At 39.6% G+C, this 27,156-nt stretch overlaps 1 protein-coding gene across 1 annotated transcript; it reads left to right on the top strand.

Annotated features, from left to right (window-relative positions):
- Window positions 1–27,156, top strand: PRKAA1 (protein kinase AMP-activated catalytic subunit alpha 1). Its single transcript, XM_059833259.1, has 9 exons — window positions 1–145; window positions 6,820–6,961; window positions 10,622–10,715; window positions 12,411–12,555; window positions 14,388–14,475; window positions 15,351–15,575; window positions 20,603–21,089; window positions 21,453–21,579; window positions 23,942–27,156. Exons 1-9 carry the CDS (start codon window positions 16–18, stop codon window positions 24,184–24,186), a joined length of 1,683 nt encoding a protein of 560 aa, XP_059689242.1. The 5' UTR covers window positions 1–15; the 3' UTR covers window positions 24,187–27,156.

The following is a 27,156-nucleotide window of genomic DNA, read 5'->3' as shown; positions in this document are numbered from 1 at the left end:
GCCCGGGCGCGCACTATGCGCAGACTCGGGCCTTGGTTCAAGATGGCGGCGGCGGACAAACAGAAGCACGAGCACGGGCGGGTGAAGATCGGGCACTACATCCTGGGGGACACGCTCGGCGTCGGGACCTTCGGCAAAGTCAAGGGTGAGCGGCGGGGAGCGGGGCCGCCGCCTGCCCCGCGGAGCGGCACGGCCCAGCCGCGCTGCGGGGAGGGGACGCAGCGCGCCGGCGGGCGCGTCGGGCTGAGCAGCGGGGTCTTTCCTGCCGCTGCCGCCTGCGGTCATCTCACGGGGGCCGGTTCCCTGGGGCTGGGCGGCCGCCGAGCCCTGGCCGGGGGTCGTGGGGGTGCCGGCCGAGACCGGGCTTGGCCCCGTTCCGCCTCCCGCCCGGTGCTGCGGCGGGCCGAGCTTCGCCGGGGGCGACGCCGGGAAACCCGAGCTGCTGGGCGCTGCCCGGCCGTTCCCGCCGGCCCGGGTGAGTCACCGGGCTGCGGCGGCGCTGGCGGCGCGGTCCGACGGGGGCGGGGAGAGAGCGGGAGAGGGGCTGGGGCAGCCGCCCGAAGGCGTTTCACGGGCCGTTAGCGGGAGCCTCGGCCGCAGCCGCGGGGGCTGGGGGCTGAGCGGGCTGTTGTGGAAACAGCGCCTGGAGCGCAGGGAACGCCGCTCGGGAAGAGTGGTACGCGCTGACTTGCCGGGGGTGGGACTTGTAGTCCCGCAGCGGGAAGTAATGGCTGGGGGAGAAACAGCTTTCTCTTCTGTACTTACGGAAATAATTGCTGGAAGCTACTGATGCTGCATTTATTTAAAATAGCACCGGATATGTAATGAAAGTAGGGAGTCTTAATTCTTGAGCTGTCTGTGCATTGCATGGTGCTGCACGAGTGTTAACACTTGATGTCCGTATAAGGTAGGCAAGATTTCTTCCTCTGCAAAGAGAGAAGTAAGCATAAAAAGACGAGTGTGGGATTATTAGATTAACTGGCAACACAGCTGATGCAGATGTAGAAGGACTTTATGCTAAATCTAGTTGACTAGTGGTTATCAAAGCTTTTTTTCAGCTCAGACTTTAAAAACTTTTCCCAGTAGGGATGCAGATGCCACGCTGCAAATTTGAAGCCTGGTAGAAATAAAATAGAAATTAAATTCTCCCTTGATGCCATCCACCACAAGTGGAAGAACTGTGCATTAGCTTTCACTGTTCCTGCTGTGCTTGTGAGAATTGTTCAAATATTGGGGTATGCAAACTGAAAACATCCTTTCACAAATGATTTAGACTATACCCAGGTTGTATTCTTAAAAAGGTTTTTTTACCGTTAACCTAATAGATTGCTCATGATTATAACCAGTAAAAAACCACAGCTTATCCTGTTGTATCTCAAGTGCTAGCTGACTTTTGACATACCTTTTTTCAGTGTAGACGTTCTTATTGTATGTTCTCTGCACAAGCTCTTTCAACTGTTGGCATATTCTGAAGAAATTACTTATGTATAGAAAACAGGAGTATATTTGTCTCTGAAGAATATCTCGGAAAGCAGCGGAAAAGATTTTGTGAGTAGAGCCCTTCAAGTCTCCTTTTTCAAGGCAGGCTTGTGAAGTGATACCCCCACCCCCAGCCACTAGGGAGCACTGACCCCCAACTGGCAGCTGGAGCACCATTCCTTTCCTTGGGAGTTTAGCACCTCCTTAAATAGAGAGGAAATAAGACAAGGCAGAAGACAGGCATCAGATTCTCTTTCCTCATGGAGGGACTACATGGCTGAGGGGAGAAGAGGAGTCAAAGATGTGGTTTATTTTTTTTTTCCCCCCAGGGCACTGCACAAAACTGAGGTTGGTATACCCATAAATGTTCAAATTTCAGAGACCTCTGTTGCACTACTGCTGCTCTTCTTATTTGTGTTGGCAAAAACGTGTCTGAAGTTGAAACCTTGAAAGATGGTCAATTTGTGGAGCTACTGTTGGAAATTTAATATATTGTTGAATGTCACTCCTATTAATATTTAATGAAATATAGTTAGCTTGAAACACTTAAATGAAAAAAAAAATAGTTGCCAATTTTATTATTGCTCTATTTCCATAATACCCCTCTGTCTGCCTTATTTGATTGACGTTAGGTGTTCTTTTAGTCTGTTTTGTTAACTGTAGATTGTGTGAAGAGTAGACACATGCGTGTATGAACATTTTTTTTTTTTAAGGATGGGGTAGAAATCACCTTGTGGTGAAATGCAGCATCATTCTGCATACTGAATACCTTACTTAAGTGACTTGGGAATTTATTTAGGATCTGGAAGCAAGTGTTAGTGTTCATGGACTAATGCTTTGTTTACATATAGAAACTGTTTTAAGTTTGTTTTTTTTCCTTGTCCCTAGATGATGTGCTCTGTTAGTTTTGTGTTGCTTTAGCTGTTCTTTAAATAAAGGACGTATTTCATCTATGATGCACTAGTTTTCCTCCTGAGCACACATTTTCTTCATTTAATACCAGATCTGTGATTGTTTTCCTGTAATCCTCATCATTTTTCTTCTCTGGTGACACTGATACGGTTTCATCAGTTGACAATAAAGTGAAAAACTGTAACAAATGTGTTCATTTTTTAAATTCAGTTAGGGTTTTCCTTGAGCTCACGTGATGTAGGGGATCAGGCATATGGCTTCTTGAAAGTGGATCTTCAATTTTAACAGCGGTGGCAGCCTGAGAAGACTGAACTGGAAAACCAGTCCTTCAGTAATTGTTAAAGGTCTCCTGCTGTGAAGGTAGCTGTCAGATGCATTCACTTTGCTGCTTACCCTTTTACTGTCACAGATAACTGTTAAGTGATGTGGTGTTTTCCCAGTTTAACTGTTCATCTGGCTGTACTAGCCTGAATTAACTACTGACTGACTCAGTTCACTTGACTGTGCCTCAGATGAACAGTCACGGAGGTAACAGCTGTTTCTAGCCAGTATCTAGGCAAAGCTAAAATGCCACAGAAGTGAAAAGATCTGGGTTAGAAGAGAGTACTGAACCGAAATCAATTATGTGAGACACATTCTTATTTAAAAGTTACCAGGATTCAGTGCAAAACTTCTATCCCTATTTTTGTCAATTTTTTTACTTTTTTATCTTTGAAAAAAAACCCCACACTGCTGGTACTTCTTGCTGAAACCAAATGTAAACTTTTATTTCCAGATATTTTTGGAAATAAAGTTAGCTTTCATAAAAGGAAGAGTAGTTAGGCTTCCAGTGATTTGTACTGGGAAAATAAGGGATACTACTTAAGGTTGTAAATATACAATAATTGTTCCAGTCTGTAGAACTAGGTTAAAAACCCTGGTCTCTATAGACTGCGAAACTGATGTAAATAGGTCGTCTTGGTCAAGGCAATGATAAGAGATCTGGAAACGGACAGAGGAGATCAGTTTGCTGTCTAATGTGCAGCAATATGCCTTTGCACAGCATTAACTTGTGGGTTTTTTTTATGTTAGTGGAAGCATTTGTTCAGCTCATACTTTTAAAGACTGCTTTCCTCTGAGCCTCGGGTTGGCTTTTTGGCCTATTGCAGAAATATTTCATTAAATACAATGTATGCTTGTTCAGCTTTTTTCTACAAACTTTATGGCTGGTACCCATATTTCATGAGAATGTTGTATTTACTCTGGATGGCCTCATAATCTGTTTTCCAATTGAAGACCTGCTGAACGTAGATTAGAGACTGTTGCTCTTGCACTCCAACAGTTAAAAGAAGTCACTGCTGCTTTGAGACTCTGTCACCGTCTCTGAAATCTTGGTGCTATGCATAGACATAGTGAAGCTTGAAGACAATTGATATTATCGGAGAATAAAGACATATAGGGAAATATTAGGTCTCTAAAGTGAACTTCTTTTTGTGGTGATTCTTTTGAAGAACTGGTAACTGGTTGAGGATTAGGGTGACTAACATAAATATGTTTTGATTACTTCTAATTTGTGAGCCTTCCCCTTTTACAGGAAAAACCTCTGTCAGTAGATAATGCAAAGTACCTTTTGGAAAGTTAACACTGGCTGCTTACTTTTCTACATGATGTTATCATCTGAGCTCTTGCTTTCAGTTCTGTCTTTATGCCAAATTCAAAAGTAGTCAGTTAACACAGTTAGTGGCTGCTGTTTTACTGATAAGAGATACCTTGACCCATATCCAAGAAAACAGCTTTATTGCATGAAGTCGATGGTTACTGGAAACTTGTATCTTAAAAAGCGACATCTGTTATAATCTTAAATTGAATTAAAAGGGAGTAAAAATTACTGATTCAATGTGATAAGTCTTAAGCAAGTGAACAGGCTCTTTGGAATCTTTTTGTACCTACACAAAACCACAGTATGTTTTCATTACAATAATTTATTCAAAGTTGGCAAACAGAGTTGAAGAAGCAGAAAATCTTGTTTGCTCCCAGTCAATGAATAAAATCAAGGCTTGAGGCGTACAGTCTTAAAGGCTGTGACAGCTAGAATTGGTTTCAGTCAATTGCGAATGTTACTGTTTAATTACTTTGAATGAAAAATGTGTTTTGAAAAACTCTTTTCTAATGTGCCTTGTGTATTGAACATAGATTGTTGTAGCTAATAAATTACTTTCTAATGTTTTTCTGAGTTCTAACGAAATGCCAGTTTTTGTCTAAGATAGACTGACAAATCAGAAATGAAACAAATTGGCTGATAAATGAGACTTTACAACACAGTGCGTGTAAGAATTGAATATTTATGTGCTAAGCTGTAGAATTGCTCAAATATATATGCTACTTACTAAATTAATCTCCTTAAATGTACTTTGTAAAGCAAAGGTAGATGTAAATTCATACGTCTGACTGATTTTTGGTTCGTTTCTAAGAAGCTGTTTCTTACTAATGAAAATGGATCTTAAAATTTAACTTACTGATTAAAGGTTTTTTCAAACACTTCTTACTTCACATTATTGATAGGCAAAGACTTTGTAATTCAAATGGAATAGTTACTTTTCTAATGTTTTATGTTAATGATTCGTTACTCCTTAGGGTTTGAGCATAGGTGATACAATTTGTTGGGTTCCTTTAAAACTTCAATCACAATTGAACTGAAGAAAACAAAGGGGATGTGATTGCTTTAATTGTAGATCTGGTTGAAAGCAAGTAATTCTCATAGGTGACATGATTTTACAGTTCTAGGCACTCACCTACCAATGCTTTGTGGTCTGTCTAGAACTTGTGATGGATGTGGGCTTTGTCCTGCTTTCCTCAGTGGTGCGATTGTGCCTGTCCAGTGTTTTGGTTACTGTGGCCATTTTTGGGTAATGGCTCCTCTGAATGAAGGAATGTGGTTTTTCACCTTGCGGTCAGAGCCTTTCTGTGTTCTCAGTTACAAAATGCATCTCACCACTGCATTGTGATGGTTAAGGGTCTTGGGTAATCCACTACTTAATTACATCCCTACAGGAATTTAGACAAACCAGTTCACTTTTCACAGTAGCTCTCTTTTTATTGTAAGAATAATCACTTGGATGCTTATCGTTATCTCTGTTTCTCTGCTAAGAATTTCTTCTCACTTGCATTGGTTTTTAGGTCAGTATAGAGGCAACAGGCAGCAGGAAAGTCTTGTGTTGGGAATGAGATTTACAGATTGATAGGTGTTTGCTAATTCTATCCAAATTACCTTCTGAATGCAGAAAGATTTTTGTGGAGCACTGCTGTTTGTTACAGCTTCCCATGGGTATATTTAAATAAAGTTTGAAGCCTGGGGCTTAGTTAAATTCTCAAGTGAGGAGAGACACCCAGGTGAGTGAGCAATGTGTTCAGCACAGGTCTGTTAGCAGTGTCCATTCAAGTGGACAAGGATGTCCCTGGAATCTGGCTTATCTTCAGAAGGTAGGAATGGGGGTGGCAAGTGAAAGTGATGTAGTTACAATCACTGCATGCAGAGACCAATGCAGATAGTGAAGTGTTCTAGTGGAAGAGGTATTTACCTTCTGTGGTTTATCTGTGACCCAGTGTTGGGCTGTAGAAAAATATTCCTAGCAACTTTGTTGTGGCTACTTCCAATAGCACCTGCAAAATTAAGGACTTTAAGAGGGGTAACTGTCTAGGAAGTATTTTACACTTTTGAGTTCTTCTGTTGAAAGAAAAAATGAAACTCTCCTAGAAGTAGGAAAGAAACTGAGGAATGTATGAAGTTGCATGTTTGTGTTGCTTCTCATGTTTACTATTGGATTTTGTGCATTTCCTGTAGCTTTTGCAACTTATTTTATATAATAAAGCACAGACTGTGGAGCTTATATAGGGTCAGACTGCCCCAAGGACAGATAAATAATTATTTTTCAAGTAAACTGATCAGACACTTTTAGTGGTAATTCAGAGTAACTGTTGCAACAGGCTTGTTGAGGGAATGGTAGCAGTGATTTCTTTAGTAAGAGTGATCCTTGCAATGTAGAAGAGCTACAGGAGAACATGTCTGAGTGGGTTACCAAGTGAGCCAGAAGCTTGGTGTGACTTACACAGGGAGAGAAAATGGTCTCCCTGATTAACAAGGGTGGCAGTGTTTTGGGATATGCTTTGTTTGTTTGCAATAGTGAAAAAACATAGTCATGCTGCAAGACTCCTGAAGGTTAGGTTTAACGTTTTTCTTACGTTTCCCATTTGTCTTCTAATGACAGAATTATGGGAGAAATTGCAGTAGGGCAGAAGAAATTATATGCCATCTGGTTTTCGACCTCCCCAAGGATAACGGGGATGTGTGGAATGCTAAAATCTTGTCTTGTATTTCTTGGCTACAGTCAAAATTAATGTCTTTACATAGCAATGGAAAACCCTGACTAAATACTTCCTTGTTCCTTGCAGTTGGCAAACATGAGTTAACTGGACATAAAGTTGCGGTGAAGATCCTGAATCGACAGAAGATTCGCAGCCTTGATGTTGTAGGAAAAATCCGCAGGGAGATTCAGAACCTCAAACTCTTCAGGCATCCTCATATAATTAAGCTGTAAGTTTTGCTTGCTATAGTCAAACATGTTTAAGCAGTAATCTCTTTTTGCTCTCACTGACCTGAAACATGTTTAAAGGGCAATACTACTAGCAGTATTTTGTCAGGAAAGTAACCAGCTTCCAAGTATGCAACCATTTTCAGTGTCCTCTGTAATGCGTTTTCACAAAACTGATCCAGGCCGGAGAGCTTCAATTAGATCTTCGCTTACAAATTCTTTGGACAGGTACATTGTCGTGGTTTAGTCCCAGCTGGCAACTAAGCACCACACAGCCGCTCACTCACTCCCCCCAGGTGGGGTGGGGGAGAGAACCAGAAGAGTAAATGTGAGAAAACTCGTGGGCTGAGATAAAAACAGTTTAATAAGTAGAGCAAACAAACACCGCGCGGAGAAGCAAAGCGAAAGAAGGAATTCATTCACCACTTCCCGTCGGCAGGCAGGTGTTCAGCTATCTGCAGGGAAGCAGGGCTCTATCACGCGTAGCGGTTGCTCGGGAAGACAAACGCCATTACTCCGAATGTCCCCACCTTCCTTCTTCCTCCCCCAGCTTTATATACTGAGCATGATGTCATATGGTATGGAATATCCCTTTGGTCAGTCGGGGTCAGCTGTCCCGGCTATGTTCCCTCCCAACTTCCCGTGCACCCCCAGCCCACTCACTGGTGGGGTGGGGTGAGGAGCAGAAAAGGCCTTGGTGCTGTGTGAGCCCTGCTCAACAGTAACTAAAACATTCCTGCTTTATCAACATTGTTTCCAGCCCAAATCCAAAACACAGCCCCATACAATCCAAAACACAGCCCTATACTAGCTGCTATGAAGAAAGTTAACCCCATCCCAGCCAAAACCAGCACATACATAAAAGGTAATGGTATGATAGACACTTCTGGTAGCATCAATTTCTGTTTTTTAGCTGCTACTTCAGTTTTCTTTTACTGGGTATATTTGATCTTTTTTCTGCTTCGAAAATGAGTTACTAAGAACAAGATTGTAAAGGGCGTTTCTATAGTAAGTTTATTGTGTTTTTCTTACTCAAAATATATTTTTAGTGATGTACTGGTCAGGGATCTATAGTTTTCCAATGTAGATGGCACTCTGCGAGATTTTTCTGAATTAAGGATATGTAGGTTCTTAAATGTGACTGGTATTTCAGAATTATTCAATATGGCTGCTACCACTTGTCTAAATCTGGTATTAACAGTGTGCCCATTTACATCTGTTAGTTGATCAGTAGTTCATCAGTAGAGTTCAGAGTACAATTAAATATGTCCCACAGTGGACCCCTGATGTCTGGTCTGAGGAAATAAATTATAAATACCACTGATTTTTTTACTTTCATTTCCTGTGAAGTTAACCTGCACCTCCAGACTGTGGATGACTTTCACTGTCTTAATCACAGTGTTGGTGTTAGGTTTTTTTGTTGACAGAGTCTTGTCTGAAGACCCTGCTGCCACTGACAGATGTCATCCCTATAGACTCCCTTTAATTTGGCAACAGCTCTTACACTGAAGCTGAATTGGATTGTGTAAGATCAACTCACTAACTTCTTCAGTGGGTTAGTTTTCGGAAGGCTATTCAGCTGATTTGGCTGCAAAATTGCTAGTGCTGTCAGTTAGAGTTCATGAACGAGTCCGAAGGACGTACCCGTAACCAAAACAAAATAGGAAGTGTCAGTGTACCAACTGAAATATGGAGGTGGAATGTGTACTTGTGCTGTTGCTAAACTGTTAAGTCAGCTTAATGCATTTCGGAAGGCAGTTTCTTTCTCAGGGAATTATGGGGAGAATTTTTTCTCCTGCATGTGGAGAGAAGGGACGAGATGTAGGAGATGATGGAAAAGTTGATGGATCCGTAACTTTTCAGTTGGTTAGTCTGCATTTCTAAAGCAGAAGGATTATTAGCATATGTGTAAATAGCATCTAAGATATAACTGATACTGTTGTGCAGGTAGACTTGCTGGTAATTTAGGATTATGCTGCTTGTGCTATTAGGAACTGGGTTGGGGAACTGCTAGGTAGCACCTTAAGATATTTGGAATAAAGATAAACAGATTTCTCTAGTTTCATATTACAAATTAGACAATGTCTAATTTGGAACATTGTCGTGCTTTATGAAAAATTCTATATATGGCTTCAGCAGTATATACAATTGCAACCCTGTTGCAATAAGATTTTCTTTCTATACCATGCTTTAAGATGCTTTGGAGCACCTCCTCTTGTGGTTTTTGACCTCTAGCAATAGAATGCATCTTGTTTTCCTGCATAAAATTGCCTCTTTTTGCATTCTGGTCATCTTTGCTGTGTGGTTTGATACCTGTAACATAAACAAGGTTATGTAACTATTCCACAACCACCTTCTCCATAACCAGAAAAATGAGCTGACTATAGAGAAGTACGGCTGTAACTTTTGGGTTAAGAGGATTAAAATACTATCTCTGTAGTAGTGTTTTAGCCATGGCTTCAGACTGTTATTGATATTTAAGTACAGGAGGTACTTTCAACCAAGGTATTAGAGAAAAATCGGTAAAGGTAAAGCATCTTGGACTATAAGTTTTTAGGTAAAACTATTTTTGAAGATCTCATGTTCATAACTGCCTCAAAGGGTATTGAGGTTATTTTAACAGCTTAGTATTGTAGTGTAACATTTCAATAGACACACACACGTATATGTGCGCACATACATTCACCTAGATAGTCTGAACTCATTGCTCTCTATGTGGTTCAAGAATAACTTGTTTCAGTTAGCTGAAGCACATCTGTTTCTCCCTTTGTTTCGGAATCAGCATTTTGAAGAACATTGCAGTTATCTAGTGTACGTGTGAATTCAATTATTTATTACAATTGGGATATTTGCATGCTTAAGTGTAGTACCTTGAAACATTCGTTTCCATCCAGTTGCTACCTCCTGTCTTCTCAATATAATATCTGAATTCTGGCTGAAGTGTTATCAGTGTTCATTTTTTTTGTTCCATTAAAGATCAATCACTTCTGACTGCTGTAAGGGGAAAAATTAAACAACTTCTAGGTAAGGATATGTTGAACAAAATCAAAATCTCTTAAATGGGGAGTATGGCCATAAACTAGTTTATTTCAAAACTTCTAAGTTTTTTTTCAAACTTAATTGAAGTAGAATGATAAAAATATAATAACCAGTGTTGATATGCTTAAATACTAATGACAAATTTATGTTTCTTTGTAGAAGATGATATTCATGTTTATTAAAAGCAATTATTTTCTAGCCTTGAAGTACACTTCTTATTTGTGGCAAGCCAGGTATTTTGCATGTTAAGGTTGATAAGTGTATATTTTTGAGACACTACCAAAGTCGCTTTGAATTCCTTCCTCACTGCACCAAGCAGTGTGCAAGGCAGCACTGTAAATAGTTTCATAGAAATCATTTGGACTAAGCTTAGTCCTGTGAAAGTACAGACTGATATTCCTGATGGGAAGTATAAATTTCCTGCCAGTCTTGGCAATGATGGCATAACATAGTGAAAGGAGAGGAAATAGTGTCTGAAAAGTACTGTCATTCCAGTAGCTACAATTGGCTGATAAATATTTTAAAGTATACTTTTATCTGACTCTCTACAACTTTGGTTTTAACTAAATGTAACTGGCATTTTTTACTGAGTGCGTAGACTAACGGATACCTTCTCTTACCAGGTACCAGGTCATCAGTACACCAACTGACATTTTCATGGTGATGGAGTATGTTTCAGGAGGAGAACTGTTTGATTATATCTGTAAAAATGGAAGGGTAAGAAGTAGTCCAACTTTACAAATCAATGACTTGCATTCTCCTATTGCTTTTGCAAGATTCCTGTGCCACCTGACACTGAGGGGACAGACAGGTTCTTTTTGGGGATCCTTAGCAGAATGATGTAAATAAAGCTTTATTTACTTAACAGGATACTATGATTAGTGTAGCACAGAATTTGTCTGGAGTGGCACAGGATTTCTATGAGCAGAATCAATGTAATACAGTTTACAAGTAGTATAATACAGAATTTATAGTACAATTTAACTTACGATTTCTAATCACCTAGACCCTCTGCAGATTGGGTCAAATCTTAATACATGGTTTGCTGTATAAATATAATGATCATAATCTCAAGTTGTGGGAGGAAGCAGACGATGGTGGAGGTGTCCCTGTCCAGGGAGGATCCTGGGTCTCACTGTCCAGTAGCAGCTCTGCTCCAAGTTCCCCCTTAGGACTTGTAACTGCTTGATTTTATGGACAGTACTCTGTGTGCTGTTATGCTTCCCTGCTCTGTGATAGCGTCGTCAACACCACTGGTCTGGCTAGGTGCCTGTGACCTTCAAGCCTGGTAAGGAAGGTGGTAGTCAGCCCAGCACTCAGGAATCTTGAGGCTGGTAGGGAGGGGAAGAAGAAATCTGTTTGGTTTGTCTGCTTCGTTCACAAGACCTTCAGGGCCTGATAATGAGGGAAAGGGCATGAATATGTGACTTGCCCGGTCACGGAATGGCTGCTTGCCTCATAAAACGGTGTTAGTTATGCTAACCACATTACCACTGGCTGGGAGCAGGGGGTACCTGTCACACCTGTTAAATGAAGGTTTGTTTTTATGTATTCACCATTAGTTTTGCTGTTAGCAAGTAAAACATACTTTATGACTACATCTTGTTCTGAAAGTAAAAATGGTTGTATGCTAACATGTTTCAGATTTTTCTGTATGACTTTGTCATAGCACTTTTCCTTTCTATTGATACTGATTAATTTACAATTACTGGGTACAAACTGGATGGATATGTATCCAGCTGGAGTAGCTGAAAACTATTTCTTCAGTATAATCCATTATTGGAAAGGTACCATTGTGCCCTTGTTAACCTATTCTACTAGTAGAACAGTTTCAGTAAAAGCTCTGAAGTCACTTTTGGCAAACCACCTAAATAGCCAGGATACTTTCAGTTAGTTGTTAGAACAAACTTTGACATGGATTAGGGCATGTTCGTAGGAAATGCCCAGCTAAGTCTGCTGTTCAGGGCTAGCTGCTAATTGCATAATAGCATCTAAAATTTATCACTTGTGTGCTGTGTGTCAGCAGCTTTTGTCAACTTAAATCTTACACTGTGCTTAGATGTCAAAGTTTATTGATATTTCAGTTAGACAAAGTTAACGTTTGGGTCTAACATTTCTAGTTACTGAGTATGTAACATCTGCCTAACCAATTTCAAAAGTGGGATTGAGACATTTCAGTGACTTTCTGAGTTGGTGGATATGTTTTGTTTTAGTCATCTTAGAGCTGTGGTACAAACAAAATTATGTAAGCTATGAAGATTTCTGCTACAAGTTCTGATAATCTGCTGTATAAAGTATCAAAACTATAAATGATAACTTTAGATCATGAGAAAATTTCCTTTAATTCATATAAATGAAAAACAAGTTATCTTCCACTGTCTCATAATTGTTTTAAATCTTTTTCTGTCTTAGCTTGATGAGAAGGAAAGTAGACGTCTGTTCCAGCAAATCCTTTCTGGCGTGGATTACTGTCACAGGCATATGGTAGTACATAGAGATCTGAAGCCTGAAAATGTGCTGCTTGATGCACACATGAATGCCAAGATAGCTGACTTTGGTAAGCATTGCTATTTTATATCTGATGCTATTTCTGGTGTTATTTAGATCCTGTTAATTACTATTAATTACTAAATATTACTAATTAATATTTAATAAAATGTATAGTGTCCCACGACGAGGATATTCAAGTATACACAAGAACCTGAAGAGTATGAATGTAAAGCAAAATTATGTTCTTGCACATGTGTAGAACTTGTTTTCCTCTCAAGCTTTCTTTTCAGTTTTTTTCTGTGACTGGGTGAAACTGTGAACTTATTTGTTTGGTTTTGCTTAACAGTATTTTCTGTGAAAGGCTAAACAGACTTAGTTCCTGACCTTTCCACTTCGAAATTCACTCCTATTGCCTGTTTAACCTTCTGTAAAATGTAGATCCTTACCTCTCTTGGAAGTACAGTGTAAGGGGGGTTCATCATGTTTAAGAACCACATTGCTATAGTAAAATACACTAATCCTCCTATTAAACTACTCTAAATTCACTTTAAAAACTCTATGATGATTGAAAAAAATGTAATTAAAGCATGAAAGATAAAATAAGAACAGTTAATCTTGCAAACTCCTGTGCTTTTTTGCTATATACCTGCCTAACTAATCAGAAAGCTTAATTGTTTATGCTAGCTGTTTGTGACACAGCTGCTGAGAAGATCGGCAGCTAGTTCTTGGAACTATCTGAATTGGGAAACCTCACCCTATAAGCATAATAAGGTATCCATACTGCTATATCATCATGATATATCTGTTGTAGACATAGTGGATAATATCTGCCCTTGTCAAGCACTTTGAGGTCTCTGAAAGGTGCTGGGTAATGCTGACTATTCTAAGTATATTTTAAAGGTATGGTGTTCAAGTATGTGGGCACTGGGAATCATATTGATTTCTTGTGTGTAGAAGATGGCTTTGGGTGAAATGGCTTATGCGGTGAAGAAATGAAGTACAGTAACTTCTAAAAATATCTTCCTGTAACTTCAGTATCAGCAAAGCTATAGCACTCATATATTAAGCAAGAGCTTAATAAAAGCGTTTGTGTATTAGAATACAAAAGCTAGCCAAGCTGCATATTCTTTCATCTCCCCCTCTCTGTAAAAGGGCATAATTCCTTCTTGGAGACTTGAGTTCTCTGGCTTATGATAGTCTTGATTATGCAGCGTTCACTGGGGAAACTAGAAGATACTTTCCACAGCTGTTCTAGAAGTGGTAGTTCTTCGCTGATGTTAGACTATACTGAGGGCTGGTGAATGAAGATGGCCTAGTTCTAAAGTATACTTTAATCACCAACAGAATGTCTAAAATCAAACTACTGAACTGCAGTGATTCGGGAACCAGCTGAGCAGTGTAGGTGTTTAAATTGTGGTGAAGTCATGTGTACTCCTCAGTTCCCTTATTCTAGATAACCTGTTACAGAATTTTAGGCAATTCTGCGGTAGCATCTTCCACTTCGGCATTTAGAAGCAAATGTAGTTTTTAAGACTTGCTAATGACCAAAATCCTATCTTGCTATGCTGCTCCGCCTCCCTTAGAGCAACTTTGTTCTCTATCATGCCTGTGTCATCCAAATTGGACTTGGTTTTGTCTTGGAATGAGTATGTTCTTAAATATTTCTAGGTTACATGCAATAATGGATTGATGTTACTCAAATGTCTGGTAAACTAAATGGAGGATTATGTGTCATGCTTAAATAAAAATTTCAGTAATTCCAAACAATGTTACTTCTTTACTGAGATAAATTTGTTAATTTTCTAATTTGAATTACTAGTGATTTGTTCTAGCTGGTATATGCAGTGTGAAATTACTTTGCTGTGTGAATTTTTAGTAGTTATTCTTATAAACTTTCAGGTCTATCAAATATGATGTCAGATGGAGAATTTTTAAGAACAAGCTGTGGTTCCCCTAACTATGCTGCACCAGAAGTAATTTCAGGAAGGTAGTTTCTTTTATATTGGATGCATGTGTGCATGTACTTCAGTCGTTTTGCTGCTTGATTCTAAAGGCTACAAAACTAGTTCAGTTGACAAGCTTAATGCTGAAAAACTGGGCTGAACTTCTAGTTGTCTTGATAATTTTTCATGAGTATTTAAGGCTTCTATGAACTAGCTTTGAGTAGTTCTTGTAAGGTGGAGGTGATGTCTAATGCCCCAAATCCAGTATGTACAGTGTGCCTGAATTGATTTAAAAATCCCACTTACACCTCAGATCTTGGAAGCAGAGGTACAGATAGAATTACAGGCAGAGTCTGTTGCGAAGTTGAGTAGCAGTGAAATATCTGCTGCAGAGTAGATACTCAGTCTGAAGGTAACTTCCCCTTTTTCAGACTCTGATTGTCAAATCTGCTGCTTTCAGCTAGCCACCCAAATATTGCCTCTTGCTGATTGGAGGCCAAATGTCTGTTTTATTCAGGCAGTAGTCACAGAATACGTGACAACTTTTCAGCCTCCCAGATTTGGGGGATAGATGACTTTGCACAGATTCTGCTAAAACAGTGATAACATATATAACATGGGCTTTCTTAGTAGTAGGTGCAAGTTTCTTTCAGTTTGCCATTGTCTTAAATTGCATATGTGGATTATTGTTATACAATAGAGAGGAAAACTACATACTTGTCCCCTGTTATTTATCTGAAGGGCAAGGACACTAAAGTTCAAGGGAGGCATGGCATAGAACTGAAATTGTATAGTACTTGCAGATTAGTTGTCCCAAGTTCATAGACTTTTAATTATTGTGATACAATGTAAGAAAGTAGAGGAAAAAATCTATTTAAATGTATTAAACACAAATCACTAACAGTTAACTTTTTCCCAGATTATATGCAGGTCCAGAAGTAGATATTTGGAGCAGTGGGGTTATTCTCTATGCATTGTTATGTGGAACGCTTCCATTTGATGATGATCACGTGCCAACCCTTTTTAAGAAGATATGTGATGGTATCTTTTATACCCCTCAGTACCTGAATCCAGCTGTAATTAGTCTTTTGAAGCACATGCTGCAAGTGGATCCAATGAAGAGAGCAACAATCAGAGACATCAGGTAAAACACTGACTGATGTCTGATCACAGGATGCTGGAATGATAATCTCAGTGCAAATGTGCAGAACAAAGAAATCATTCATACAGCTTGCCCATGTTCTATAGACTGAGATGAAAAATTCAACTTCTGCTGGTTTGGCTTTAGCTCTGATGTTTCTGATCTCCAGTGGCCAATGAAGTATCTATTGGAGGTCACAGTAAAACAAATTACATGTAATTATTATAATGTAATTATTATTATATTACATACAGAAATTCTGAGAAGCTCTATGTTTAAGACTGCTGTAGTGAAGCTGTTGACCTACAGAATGGTTTGTAAAAACTACACTGTATTGACTTCTCTGGGCAAAAAATTGTCTTTGCTGTTAAGAACCACTATTCTGGACTGTAAATGTCTGAGATGAAGTTATGGCTCTTTGATAACTATCGATTTTGTTCATATTTCTTCAGACTGAAAAATCATCTGTTAAGACTGTGAATATTCCACATGCGAGATAGCACTTTTTAGCTTCAAAATCCTGCCATGAATTTGCGTATGAGTAATAATTACTGCATCGAATACTGATAAATTGATACTGATAGGCATCATGGGCTCCAGATTCCAAGAGGAGATTCTGGAGAAAGTGACTGCTTTGACAAGTGTGCAGTGCATTGAATTAAAAAAAAAAAAATTAGTAGCTGATAGAGCTGTACTTCACGCAACAGCTTAGTTAGGTTTTCCTGTTTCCATTGTAAGAAGCTCTAAGGAGAGAGCTCTGATATACTACCTTACTGAAAATGCTGCTTCTTTCAACCATAAAAGTTGGCAATGTTCATGTTTTTTTCAGTAGAACAAAAAACGTGGTGTGTTTATCCCTTGCTACTTTATTACAATGGGAAGTACTTTTTTTGCAGAAATAAAAACACTGTGAGAACTAAGCATTCTAAAACTTGAGTGGGTAGGAACTTATCAGTCATGTTAAGTAAGTCCAGAAGAGAAGTGGTGTGAAAAAGATGTTGAAAAATATTGGTTACAGACCATGGATGGATTTTGAATCCTAAACAGTTCTGTCCTATTAGCCATAAGACATGTCACCTCACAGTTTAATGGGCAAACTGAGTTTAATTGAATACCTTCATTCTTTGGGGGGGTGTGGTGGTGCATGCAAGGGGAGAGGCCTACTGCAATGAATAGTAACAAAATACTCCTTTGGGTTCAGTCATCCAGCTAGGGCTGTGCTCTGTAGCGGTATAGGAAAAGCTGCTACTTCTAGATTAACTGGTTGCTTCTGATGAAGGTGTATTTTGCTCAACACATTTGTGCTGAAGCACTTTCTCAGGATCACATTGACTAGAGCTTGGTCCATTGTACTGGTTTTGGCTGGGATAGAGTTAAATTTTTTCATAGTAGCTTGTATAGGGCTGTGTTTTAGATTTGTGCTGAAAATTGTGTTGATAACATATGGATATTTTAGTTACTGCTGAGCAGTGCTAACACAGTGTCAAGGCCTTTTCTGTTCCTCACACTGCCCTGCCAGTGAGTAGGTTGGAGGTGCACAAAAATTTGGGAGGGGACACAGCTGGGACAGCTGTCCCCAACTGACCAAAGGGATATTCCATACCATGTGATGTCATGCTCAGCAATAAAACTGGGATGGAGGTTGGCAGGGGGGGCTGCTGCTCAGGGACTCGCTGGGCATGGGTCAGTTGTTGGTGAGCAATTGTCTTCATTTGCATCGCTTGTCTTTCTTGGGTTTTATTTTCCTCTCTCTTTGTTCTATTTTTTCTTTTCCTTACAATTCTTTAAAAATTTCTTTCTAATTATTTAACTTTTTATCTCAACCCACAAGTTTCTTACTTTTACTCCTCTGATTCTGCCCCTCATCACAGCGACGAGGAGTGAGCAAGAGCAGCTGTATGGTGCTTAGTTGCTGGGTGGGGTTAAACCACAACTGTCCTTTTTGGTGCCCAATGTGAGGCTCAAAGGGTTTGAGATAGCAAGATTTGACAAGAGCATATTAGATGGAATTTATAATTACTGTATCTGTTAACAGTTGCTGGTCACAATATTGATTTATCTGTTCTCGGTATTAGTTTATCTGATCTGTGCCGTGTTCCCTTTTTTGCTGTGCATGTTAAAGACTGGCTTTGGCTTTTGCAGTTTGCTGTGCTTTGTAGTGCTTATTGATATTTTGACTGGGAGGTTTATTATTAAAACACTGGCTTTGAGCTTAATCTAGTATTTGGGCTCTGTACTGAAGCTGTTACAGTACTTTGGGTACCACCTCATGGAGGCAATTAACAATTACACTTCTTTGTCTGAGAGGTGTTTTTGTGGAGGAAATACAGAATAGCACCTTCACCACCTTCTGTCATGTTTTCTCCATCATTACAGTAACTCTTCAGTATCTTGAACATCCTTGGGTAATCAAAATACTTCTACTGGTATTTCTTGGGAATATTGTTTTGGCTTTTTCCTAAGGTTAACAAGCTATTTAGGAATATCACACAGGCCCCATGGCAGTGTGGTTATGGGTGGCAAGGCACATGAGAGAATATGGGCAGGTATCTAGAGGTCTTGTCACCTCCAATGGTCTGGGACTTCACTCCTGAATGAGTGTGGGATCCTGATGAAGTAACAGAATGTTTGAAAAAAAGGTGCCCTGGCTGTTTCCAAGAGGCATAACTTACTGCACTGTGCTGGGGCCTGGTCTGCACCTACCGAACACTGCTCAATACCTTCAGCACCTTCAAGGGGAAAAGAGGGTCTCTGGATCTGAGAACACCCCAACAGACAATGTGGCTAAGCCAGACACGCAGTCTTCAACTGTATCAGTTGCTCCTATAATTAAAAAGAAACAACTGAAGCCGAAGTCAGCTCGTTTAGTAAGGGCTGAAGAAGTGTCTCCCAAGAGGGAGCAGAAGAGAGAATCAGAAGAGGCAGCCTGTTCTGCAGCAGAGCAGTCACAAGAACAGGAGGAGGAAGGGACTGAAATCATAAATGAGACAGAATCTACCTGATCCCTATCCCTAGTGAGCCTCAAGGTATGTGAAAACATTTCAGCCCTCAACCAGGCAAGCAAATTCTCAACTGGTTACTGCAATGCTAGGATATTGGGGCCAATAGTGAGGACTTAAAGGGTAAGGAAGCCCAGCAGCTAGGATCCCTTTCTAGGGATAAGGCCATTGACAAAGGGATTGTAAAAGGGGCAGGAGTCCTCAGGCTTTGGCGATGACTCCTGTGAAGCATGAAGGACAGGTATCCCTTCAAGGAAGATCTTGCAAATTCCCTAAGCAAATGACCAACATTGAGGGAGGCATCCAGTATCTGAGGGAATTAGCTGTGGTGGAGGTGATCTGTAGCAACCTGGATGACAGCCACATATCCAGAGACCTGGATAAAATCTAGCGGGCGCGGTCCATGTGGCAAAAGTTTGTACAAAAAGTGCACCGATGTCACGTGCCAACACCCTGGTGTTAACGAGCTGGACAGACATGGAGGCACCAACTGTGGATGGACTGGCCAGCCAACTCTGAGAATTCAAAGTCTTCCTTCCTCCATGTGGGCCTGCGTCTCAGCTGTGGAGAAACCCACAATTTTCTTTCTCACTTTTAGCCTTCCAATTCTCCCCAACATCCCACTGGGGGGAGTGAGTGAGCGGCTGTGTGGGTCTTAGTTGCTGGACAGGGTTAAACCATGAAACCACGACATCCATATAACTGCTCTTAAAATGATAGCCAGTCTCTATGCTATAGGCTAGAAAACTTTCAAATTTATGTCATGCCATACCCTTTGGCTAGTTAAGCAGCTTACTCTAGGCACATAAAACAATCTTATTTTTTTCTGTATGATTGGGCAATGTAAGTATTTGGTTACTTCTGTATCTTTCCTTTTCCCTGTAAGGAATACCAGCCCATGGGTAGAGTAGTGAAGAGGTACATATTAACCCTTCTGTAGCTTCCCTTAACCCTTTTAAGTCTTGAAGAGACAGCTGGGGGTGTTCTGAATGGAAAAAATGATAGGCATCTTGTTTGGGGTGGGAAGCATGTGACTTCAGTGTTCAAAAATCCATGTCCAAACATCTACCAAAAAATTACTCATCATCAACAGTTCTTAATTTTATTATGTATTATGTGTGTACTTAAGGATGTTACCAAAAATTGTAACCAAGAAAACTCTTCAAACCAAGGGATAGTTTAGAATGCTGACATTGGTTTATTGCAGCATTGGGTGCATGGGGGGATTTCTCTCCTAGCATGCACACCCAGTTGAAATCATGACAAGTATTTAAAACAGTTAAAGTTAGTTACACCTACTTAACTAACTATTGGTTAGTACCTTTCTTACTTCATCTTAAAGATATAGTTCTCTCTGAATTCACTATGCATGCCCAGAGAGTAGGGGGCTTATTTGGGTTGGGGGTGTTTTCTAGCTAGGAGGTGTGGTTTTCACATCATAATGAGGCAGGTCAGCCTTAGGACACTATTTTGGCACTCCATTCTATTTTCCTAGAATTTGTCCTTTGTTATTGTTAGTTAGTGGAGACAGTTTTTATCTTTAATATGTCTAAATACCAGGTACATTTGTTACAAAGTATCTTCTTTACATTCTGTCCATTCTTTTTCACTTACTTTTGACCTTACATTTGGAGATGTTCTGTAACAAAGAGGTAGAACTCAGGTGGGTTGTATAAGAATTTCAGTTGAAAAATTCTCAAAATTAACATGGTGGCAGTAAAAAATATTTACATAAAAAGCTGCTTGAGTTATATAAAGATATTTCTGGAGATCAGGTAGTTGAAAAACTTACAGGAAAGAGGATTTTTTTTTTGTGTCCTGCAAAATGTCTAGCAAAATCTTGTGAAGGCAGTGATTGTTTTCCTTTATGTATTTATTGTTTTATTGTCTGTGCTGCACAGAAGGGGACTTGAACTGACAACTGTGATTCTTTTTGTACAGACTAAAAATACTTTCACTTTTAAAAGAATTTAATATTTAAAAAGTTTGCTTTGCGTACATATACCATACTTTTTTTGTTTTTGAATCTAGGGAACATGAATGGTTTAAGCAGGACCTTCCGAAATACTTGTTTCCTGAAGACCCATCATATAGCTCTACCATGATTGATGATGAAGCCTTAAAAGAAGTGTGTGAGAAGTTTGAATGCACTGAAGAGGAAGTGTTAAGTTGTCTATACAGCCGAAATCATCAGGACCCTTTAGCGGTTGCTTATCACCTCATTATAGATAATAGAAGAATAATGAATGAGGCCAAAGACTTCTACTTGGCTACAAGCCCACCGGATTCTTTTCTTGATGATCACCATCTGTCTCGCCCTCATCCTGAAAGAGTGCCATTTTTAGTAGCTGAAGCACCACGTCCTCGCCATACTCTTGATGAGCTGAATCCACAAAAGTCAAAACACCAAGGTGTAAGAAGAGCTAAATGGCACTTGGGAATACGGAGTCAGAGTCGACCAAATGATATCATGGCTGAAGTTTGTCGAGCAATTAAACAACTGGATTATGAATGGAAGGTAAAAGAATAAAGGATCTTTACAGCAGTAAATTTTTGTTTGAGCTGTGCGGTTACATAGCCTAGAAGTCTGAAACTGTGTTCTCCTGTTCTCTCATGTGCCTGTGCTGACTGCTTGTGCTTGTAGTGCAGGAAGGGTTTTGGGGGAGGCTATTCATGCTGACAGGAAAAAAAGTCTTGCCAACATGTCTAACTCTTCTGTTGGGGCTGTAGGAATGTTTTTCTGTTGGCTTAAAAAAACCCCACAACTCCAACAGGTTAGCCTGAAATCACTTGATAATACCAGTGACTTGAAATGACAAAACCAATATGCAGTGCTTTTCAAGCAGTTCTGGTAACTAACTCAAATCTGTTTTTGTACTAGGTTGTAAATCCATACTATCTACGTGTTCGAAGGAAGAATCCAGTAACAAGTGCATATTCCAAAATGAGTCTACAGTTGTATCAGGTGGACAGCAGGACATACTTACTGGACTTCCGTAGCATTGATGGTATGTGAAGATTTACATAAGTTAATGGAGTTGTATGGGAAATCATTCTAAATGCAAACATGTCTTAATTTACTTGTTTAGAAGTGGCATAAGTGTTTCCCTTTATTAGTTTAAGCCAGTCGAGATCTATACTAGTTTTTTTCTTTATTCCTTCCTGGTCTAGTGTTCTTGTGATCAGATGGTTAGCTGCTTCATCCCTTAATAGCCTTTTAGCTGTATCAACTCTTGAACTGCTCCATTTTGTGTCTGCACCAGCACTAATACCACTAGTGCTAAAGGGGACAGGGCTGTGAGAGGTGAGATTTGGATCAAGCTAAACTCCATTTGGAGCCTTACCCCCAGATTTAAAGATTAATTTAGATCTGAAGTAAGCATGTGAATAGTATTTCCTACTGAAGATAAAGCTTGGCATCTAGGCATTTAAATTTGTCTTGGATGGTACATTGCTGTACTGGGTCTGGCTGAGATGGAGTTAATTTTCTTCATAGCAGCCCGTATGGTGCCGTGTTTTGGATCTGTGACTAAAACAATGTCGATAACACAACAGCGTTCTGGCTGTTGCTGAGCAGTACTTGCATAGTATCTAGTCTTTCTTTTTCCCTACTGTGTTGCACCCAATGAGTAGACCAGGGATGAGCAAGAGGGGACACAACCTGGAGAGCCGAGACAGATTGACCAAAGGGATATTCCATGCCATATAATGTTAGGCTTAGCAAAGAAACTGAGGGGGTGGGGGTTTGGGGAAGATAGCCTTGAGACTGACTGGGCATCAGTCTGCTTTGGAGAGAGGTGGTGAGTGGTTGCCTTTGTGTCACTTTTTTTTTTCCCCCTTTTTTCTTTCTTCCTCTTATTAAACTATTCTTATTTCTACCCATAAGTTTTCTCACTTTTGCCCTTCCAGTTTTCTTCCCCACTGTGCTGAGGTGTTAGCTGCCAGGCAGAGTCAACCCACCAATGCTAGTAGTAGACAAAATTTGAAGTAGGACTTGTATGCTTGCAATAACAGAGGTCTTGAAAGCAGCTGGTCTAACCTGTAGAAAGATAGATTTTATAGAGGGACAGTAACAGAGCATACAAATCCCGATTGCATACCTTCCTGAAAACGAGTGGAGGAGCTGATAGAGACTGGCCACAATGCTTGTTTATGGACATAGTAGACTAAAGCAGCATTACCTACAGCCAATGGTGTAGATGACATGCCTAGGAAAACATGTGGCATGGAAAAAGGATTTACTGGAATGAGGCTGGATTACAGCATAGGGTGGCTACAGCTGTGCATGACAGTTTCATCTGATCTGACTTGGCAGTGCAGTTCTTGCCTTGTTCCTTCCAACAGTACAGGTGCTTGCTTTGATACAGTGGTACTTGATACAGGGGACTGACTAATCACTCTCCTGTACTGACCTACTGCAGTACAGGACAAATGCCATCCCTGTGGGAGGAGAGATGACTGCTTAGAACCATGCAGCTGGGGGAGGGCAGCCTGCTGCAGTCCTGGCTTCAACTCTTGAGGAAATGCTTCCCAAGGGCGTGCATTTGCCATCTCTCTTCCAACAGAGAAGCTGATCTGACTTTCCTTTCTCTCCACCACGGTTAACTGTTTCTCTGTTCCTCTTATCTAACTGTAGTATAAAGTAGCTTTGATGTGAAAAGGCAGTCTTTCCTGTGTTCACTGATCTCTCCTGGAAATAACTTTCCTGGTGCCAGGTGAGAATCAAACTAATGTTCAACATTTAACGTAAGAATAGAGATACTTCAGCAGAACATTACTTCTAAGATGAACATATTTCCTCCTCGTACTGAAGGTAAACTTAAGCTGCTGCAGCCCAAATGTACAACATACTATGGGGGAAAAACTTAGGAAAGTGAAGGATAAATTAATGTAGATGCTAGCAATTAACATATCAATGAATTATAATAAAAATACAAATAATAGCAAAGTATAAATAACCAAATATAAAGAAAACAAGTAGATGATAGCAAAAAGCATACAAAGTGTTTGAACTGTTACTGAACTTAACCTTGTGATGCTATCCTGTTTTTAAGTAAAGTAAATTGAACTATTAGCCACTGAAATTAGTTCATGAAAAATATGGTGAGTGCTGGTCTAAACTAGATGTAAATAGTTCTGGAGCACAGTTCAGAGTACAGGAATAATTTGCCTAAGGACACTTGCTTCTGTGTTACTACATGTATAAGCTTTTATTTTGTGTCTAATATATACAGTCTGCAGAAGCTGTTCATGTATTAAGATTTTAAAAAACAAGATTTAGAAGTGTGAGAAGGGGGAGATGTTTGCTGTTCCTATAACTGATTTGATCCTAATACCTAATTTTCCTTCTCTCTCCCCTTGCCCCCCCAGATGAAATTACCGAAGTGAAATCTGGGACTGCAACTCCCCAGAGATCAGGCTCTGTGAGCAACTATAGATCCTGTCAAAAAGATTCAGATGCTGATGTGCAAGGAAAATCTGCAGATACATCCCTTACCTCATCAGTGAGCTCTTCGCTTGACTCTTCTACAGCTGACTTAACTCCAAGACCAGGGAGTCATACAATAGAATTTTTTGAGATGTGTGCAAATCTTATTAAAATACTTGCACAATAATTTTGAAGATGGGCTTATTTCTTCTAGAGCAATAAGCATGCCTAAATCATAGTCAGATGCTTCCAATTGTAATCAAGTTAAATTAACTAAGGCGCTGAAAAAGCTAGCCACAGAATGCAATTTGCACAGGGGTTGAAATGATTATGGGCAGTTAATGTATATTATTTTGAAGCTGGAGTGAATTCTGATTGTCTGCTGTCCAATAGCGTAATACAGGTACAGGAAATCTCATGCCCTTGGGGCAGGGTTCATAACATTTTACATTGAGTGCACATTAGGCTACATATAATATTAAAGTTAGATGGAGCTTCTTGGTTTTTTCACTGGTAATACATACATCTGATGCATTTTAAGTAAATGTACACTTATTTCAGTGACCTAAGTATGACATGTTGGTCACCACCTACAGTTGTGCCTCAGTTGGTCAGAACTAGCAACATCTTCTAACAGTAATGTGTTAAAACTGCTGTGTTTCTTCCCCCTTATTTGACAGTAAATGATAAAGAATAGTTGAATGCATTACAATATACTACTCAAAACTGATAAATTTGATTCAATGTGTGCAAATCCGACCAGGTGGAAATGAATGTAGGTGCTCTGTAATGCCCTAAGGGTGAAATTCTGTGGGCTGTGAATAGAACAATTGAATCCACAGCAGTGTTGAGAGACTGGTGCTGAGAAGACTTGGCACCCTGTGGGCTAAAACAAAATGTTGCTCTGTGAAGGAGAACTGTCAGCAAGCTCCTGTGCATATACCTTAGTGTGGTAGCAGCACAGCAGCTCCCCACTGCTGCTGCAGGCTGAGAATCCTTTTCCTTAGAAACATGTGCCTGTAGTTAAGAGCACAGCCTAAGGGCTGTTGCATGTTATTCCAGAATCTGAAATTGTCAGGTTTTAAAAAATATATGTTAATACTTTGATACAGCTGTTCATCACATGTTAACTTAGCATGTAGTGTATAGAATTCACTTTGCAGTTGAAACTGCATATGTAGGTTAGGTTTTCCCAGCAAACTTTGCTATTTAAATTAGTTGTGAAATTAAATAGTCCAACTTTTCAGTTGAACATTGAAAACTGATCATGACAACTTGAGTGCTAATATTCAAAAAAGTTTTCAAGAGTAGATTGCAGTTACCAGATACATAAATCCTTCTGCATTTATGGTTTTTGCAGTATTTCAGGAAAAACATGGAACCCTTTATGTTAAAATCACAGCTAGTACTTACTTGCATAAAAACATTTAGTCTCCTGTAAATTTTGTATAATTAGCCACAGTTCCATTTTCATGTAGTGCTAACAGACATAAACAGTAAACTATGTCATAAAATGTTTAGTTTTGCATTCAAGAATTAATGTTCTCTTCAAAATAAACTTCATGACCTATTCAGTTTGAAAGGTTGCTCTCCCAGGGAGAGACTGGAAATCAAGGCATTACTATGAACAGTGAAACCTGGACTCTTAAATGGCTGGGGATTCTTGCAAATGACTGAAATTTTGTCCATGGAAAACTGCTAGCTACAGATGTAAGAACAGTTTAATCCAGGCCAAGTGGCTTCGTCTGTTACGAACATGCACAGAATTCGAAGAGACATAAAGCTGCTTTAAGCCCCAGAACTGCTGTAAGCATGTTCTGAACTGAGCAATTGCGTGGTCTGCCTAGTACGTAGGTACAACTTACAACTTCAGTTCCTTATCCTCAAGTGTCACACATGGTCCCTGTAATGCAAGGTTGTATTACTGATCTCAATGTGGAAGATTTTCCTTAGATAAAGCTTTGGGTTTAAGCTCCTGAGACTGAGATGTCAACATGAGGGACCAGCTGCAAATCCTACTTTTATGTCCTGTTTTTAGTCTTGTAAGAATCGGTTCTGATGTACTGAATAGATCAGTGTGTTAATTTTTGTTACCCTTTTATTCAGAAATTGTTAAATATTGCACTTGTACAAATATAACAAACGCACAGGTTTTTTTAATTGTAGTAATTCCTCATCTGGAATTGGTTTGGGATCACTCTTGCATATGTTAAACTAAATATTTGTAAATGGTATCTGCTCCTTGTAATGCTGACCACAAATGCAAGGTGTCAAGGTGCAAATAGCTTTTAATTTTTATATACAGTTTGGCCCTCTTGTGCGTTAAGACAACCATGGTTTTTCCTTTGTCTTGGTATCTGGAGGTTAAAGTAGGTTTCTGGCAGAAGTGTACTGTATGTGTAGTTTTAAATAAAGTAAATTTTATTGGTATGATAAATCAGTTTTGATGGCCAAAAGTTTTCTGATTGAACTGAGATTTTTATAGGGGGTGGGGGAGGGAGAAAGGGGGACTGACAACCTAGTTGAACCCAGAACGGTTGTCTGTTGTGTGACTTTCCTATGCTTTGTATATCTTGCTGTTGAAACTGCTTTCTTCACATGTTCCTATCGATCTTGCAGACCTTTTCTTAGCATCGCACTAGTATCTGCTAATAGGCTGTGAAACAAAACTTCACTAAGTCGGCTGCCAGGGTTGTAAAGAGGCAGCTTATGCAAATACAGGAATTGGTCAAGTATGTTACTGTTTCCCCAAGCTTACTCCTGTTGGAGTACGATGAATTACCTTGCTTTTGTATTGTAATTTTTTCAAAAACATGGATGAACCTGATTGTCCATGTGCAATATAGCTCACTAGGTAATGCGTAAAAATTAATCTTGGTGGTGCAATATTTAAAAAAAAAACAACTTTCATGTTTGTCTTGATATAAGTGTTTAATACAAACTTGGAAATTTATTGTACCAGTTGATTACCATTGTAAGATAAGAAGTCCCGATCTTCAACAAAGATGTGCCTACTTCTTATGTTAATTTCTTTTGACAAAGCTGAATGGCAAAAATGCTTGTTTATAACTGTATAATTTTTAAACTTTCAAAACTTAAAACTGAGTAAACATGAAATACTGAACCATCTTGTCTGAAACTGTGTGTATGCTGTCTT

The sequence above is a fragment of the Gavia stellata genome, chromosome Z (genome assembly GCF_030936135.1).
Source record: "Gavia stellata isolate bGavSte3 chromosome Z, bGavSte3.hap2, whole genome shotgun sequence".
In the NCBI taxonomy this organism is placed as follows: Eukaryota; Metazoa; Chordata; class Aves; order Gaviiformes; family Gaviidae; genus Gavia; species Gavia stellata.
This window is presented reverse-complemented; position numbering and strand designations above follow the sequence as displayed.

Coding starts and splice junctions, on each gene's coding strand:
- PRKAA1 (XM_059833259.1), top strand. CDS start 16: ATGCGCAGACTCGGGCCTTGGTTCAAGATGGCGGCGGCGGACAAACAG. Junction 21,090..21,452: donor AACTGGATTATGAATGGAAG/GTAAAAGAATAA, acceptor TTTTTGTACTAG/GTTGTAAATCCATACTATCT. Junction 21,580..23,941: donor GGACTTCCGTAGCATTGATG/GTATGTGAAGAT, acceptor TTGCCCCCCCAG/ATGAAATTACCGAAGTGAAA.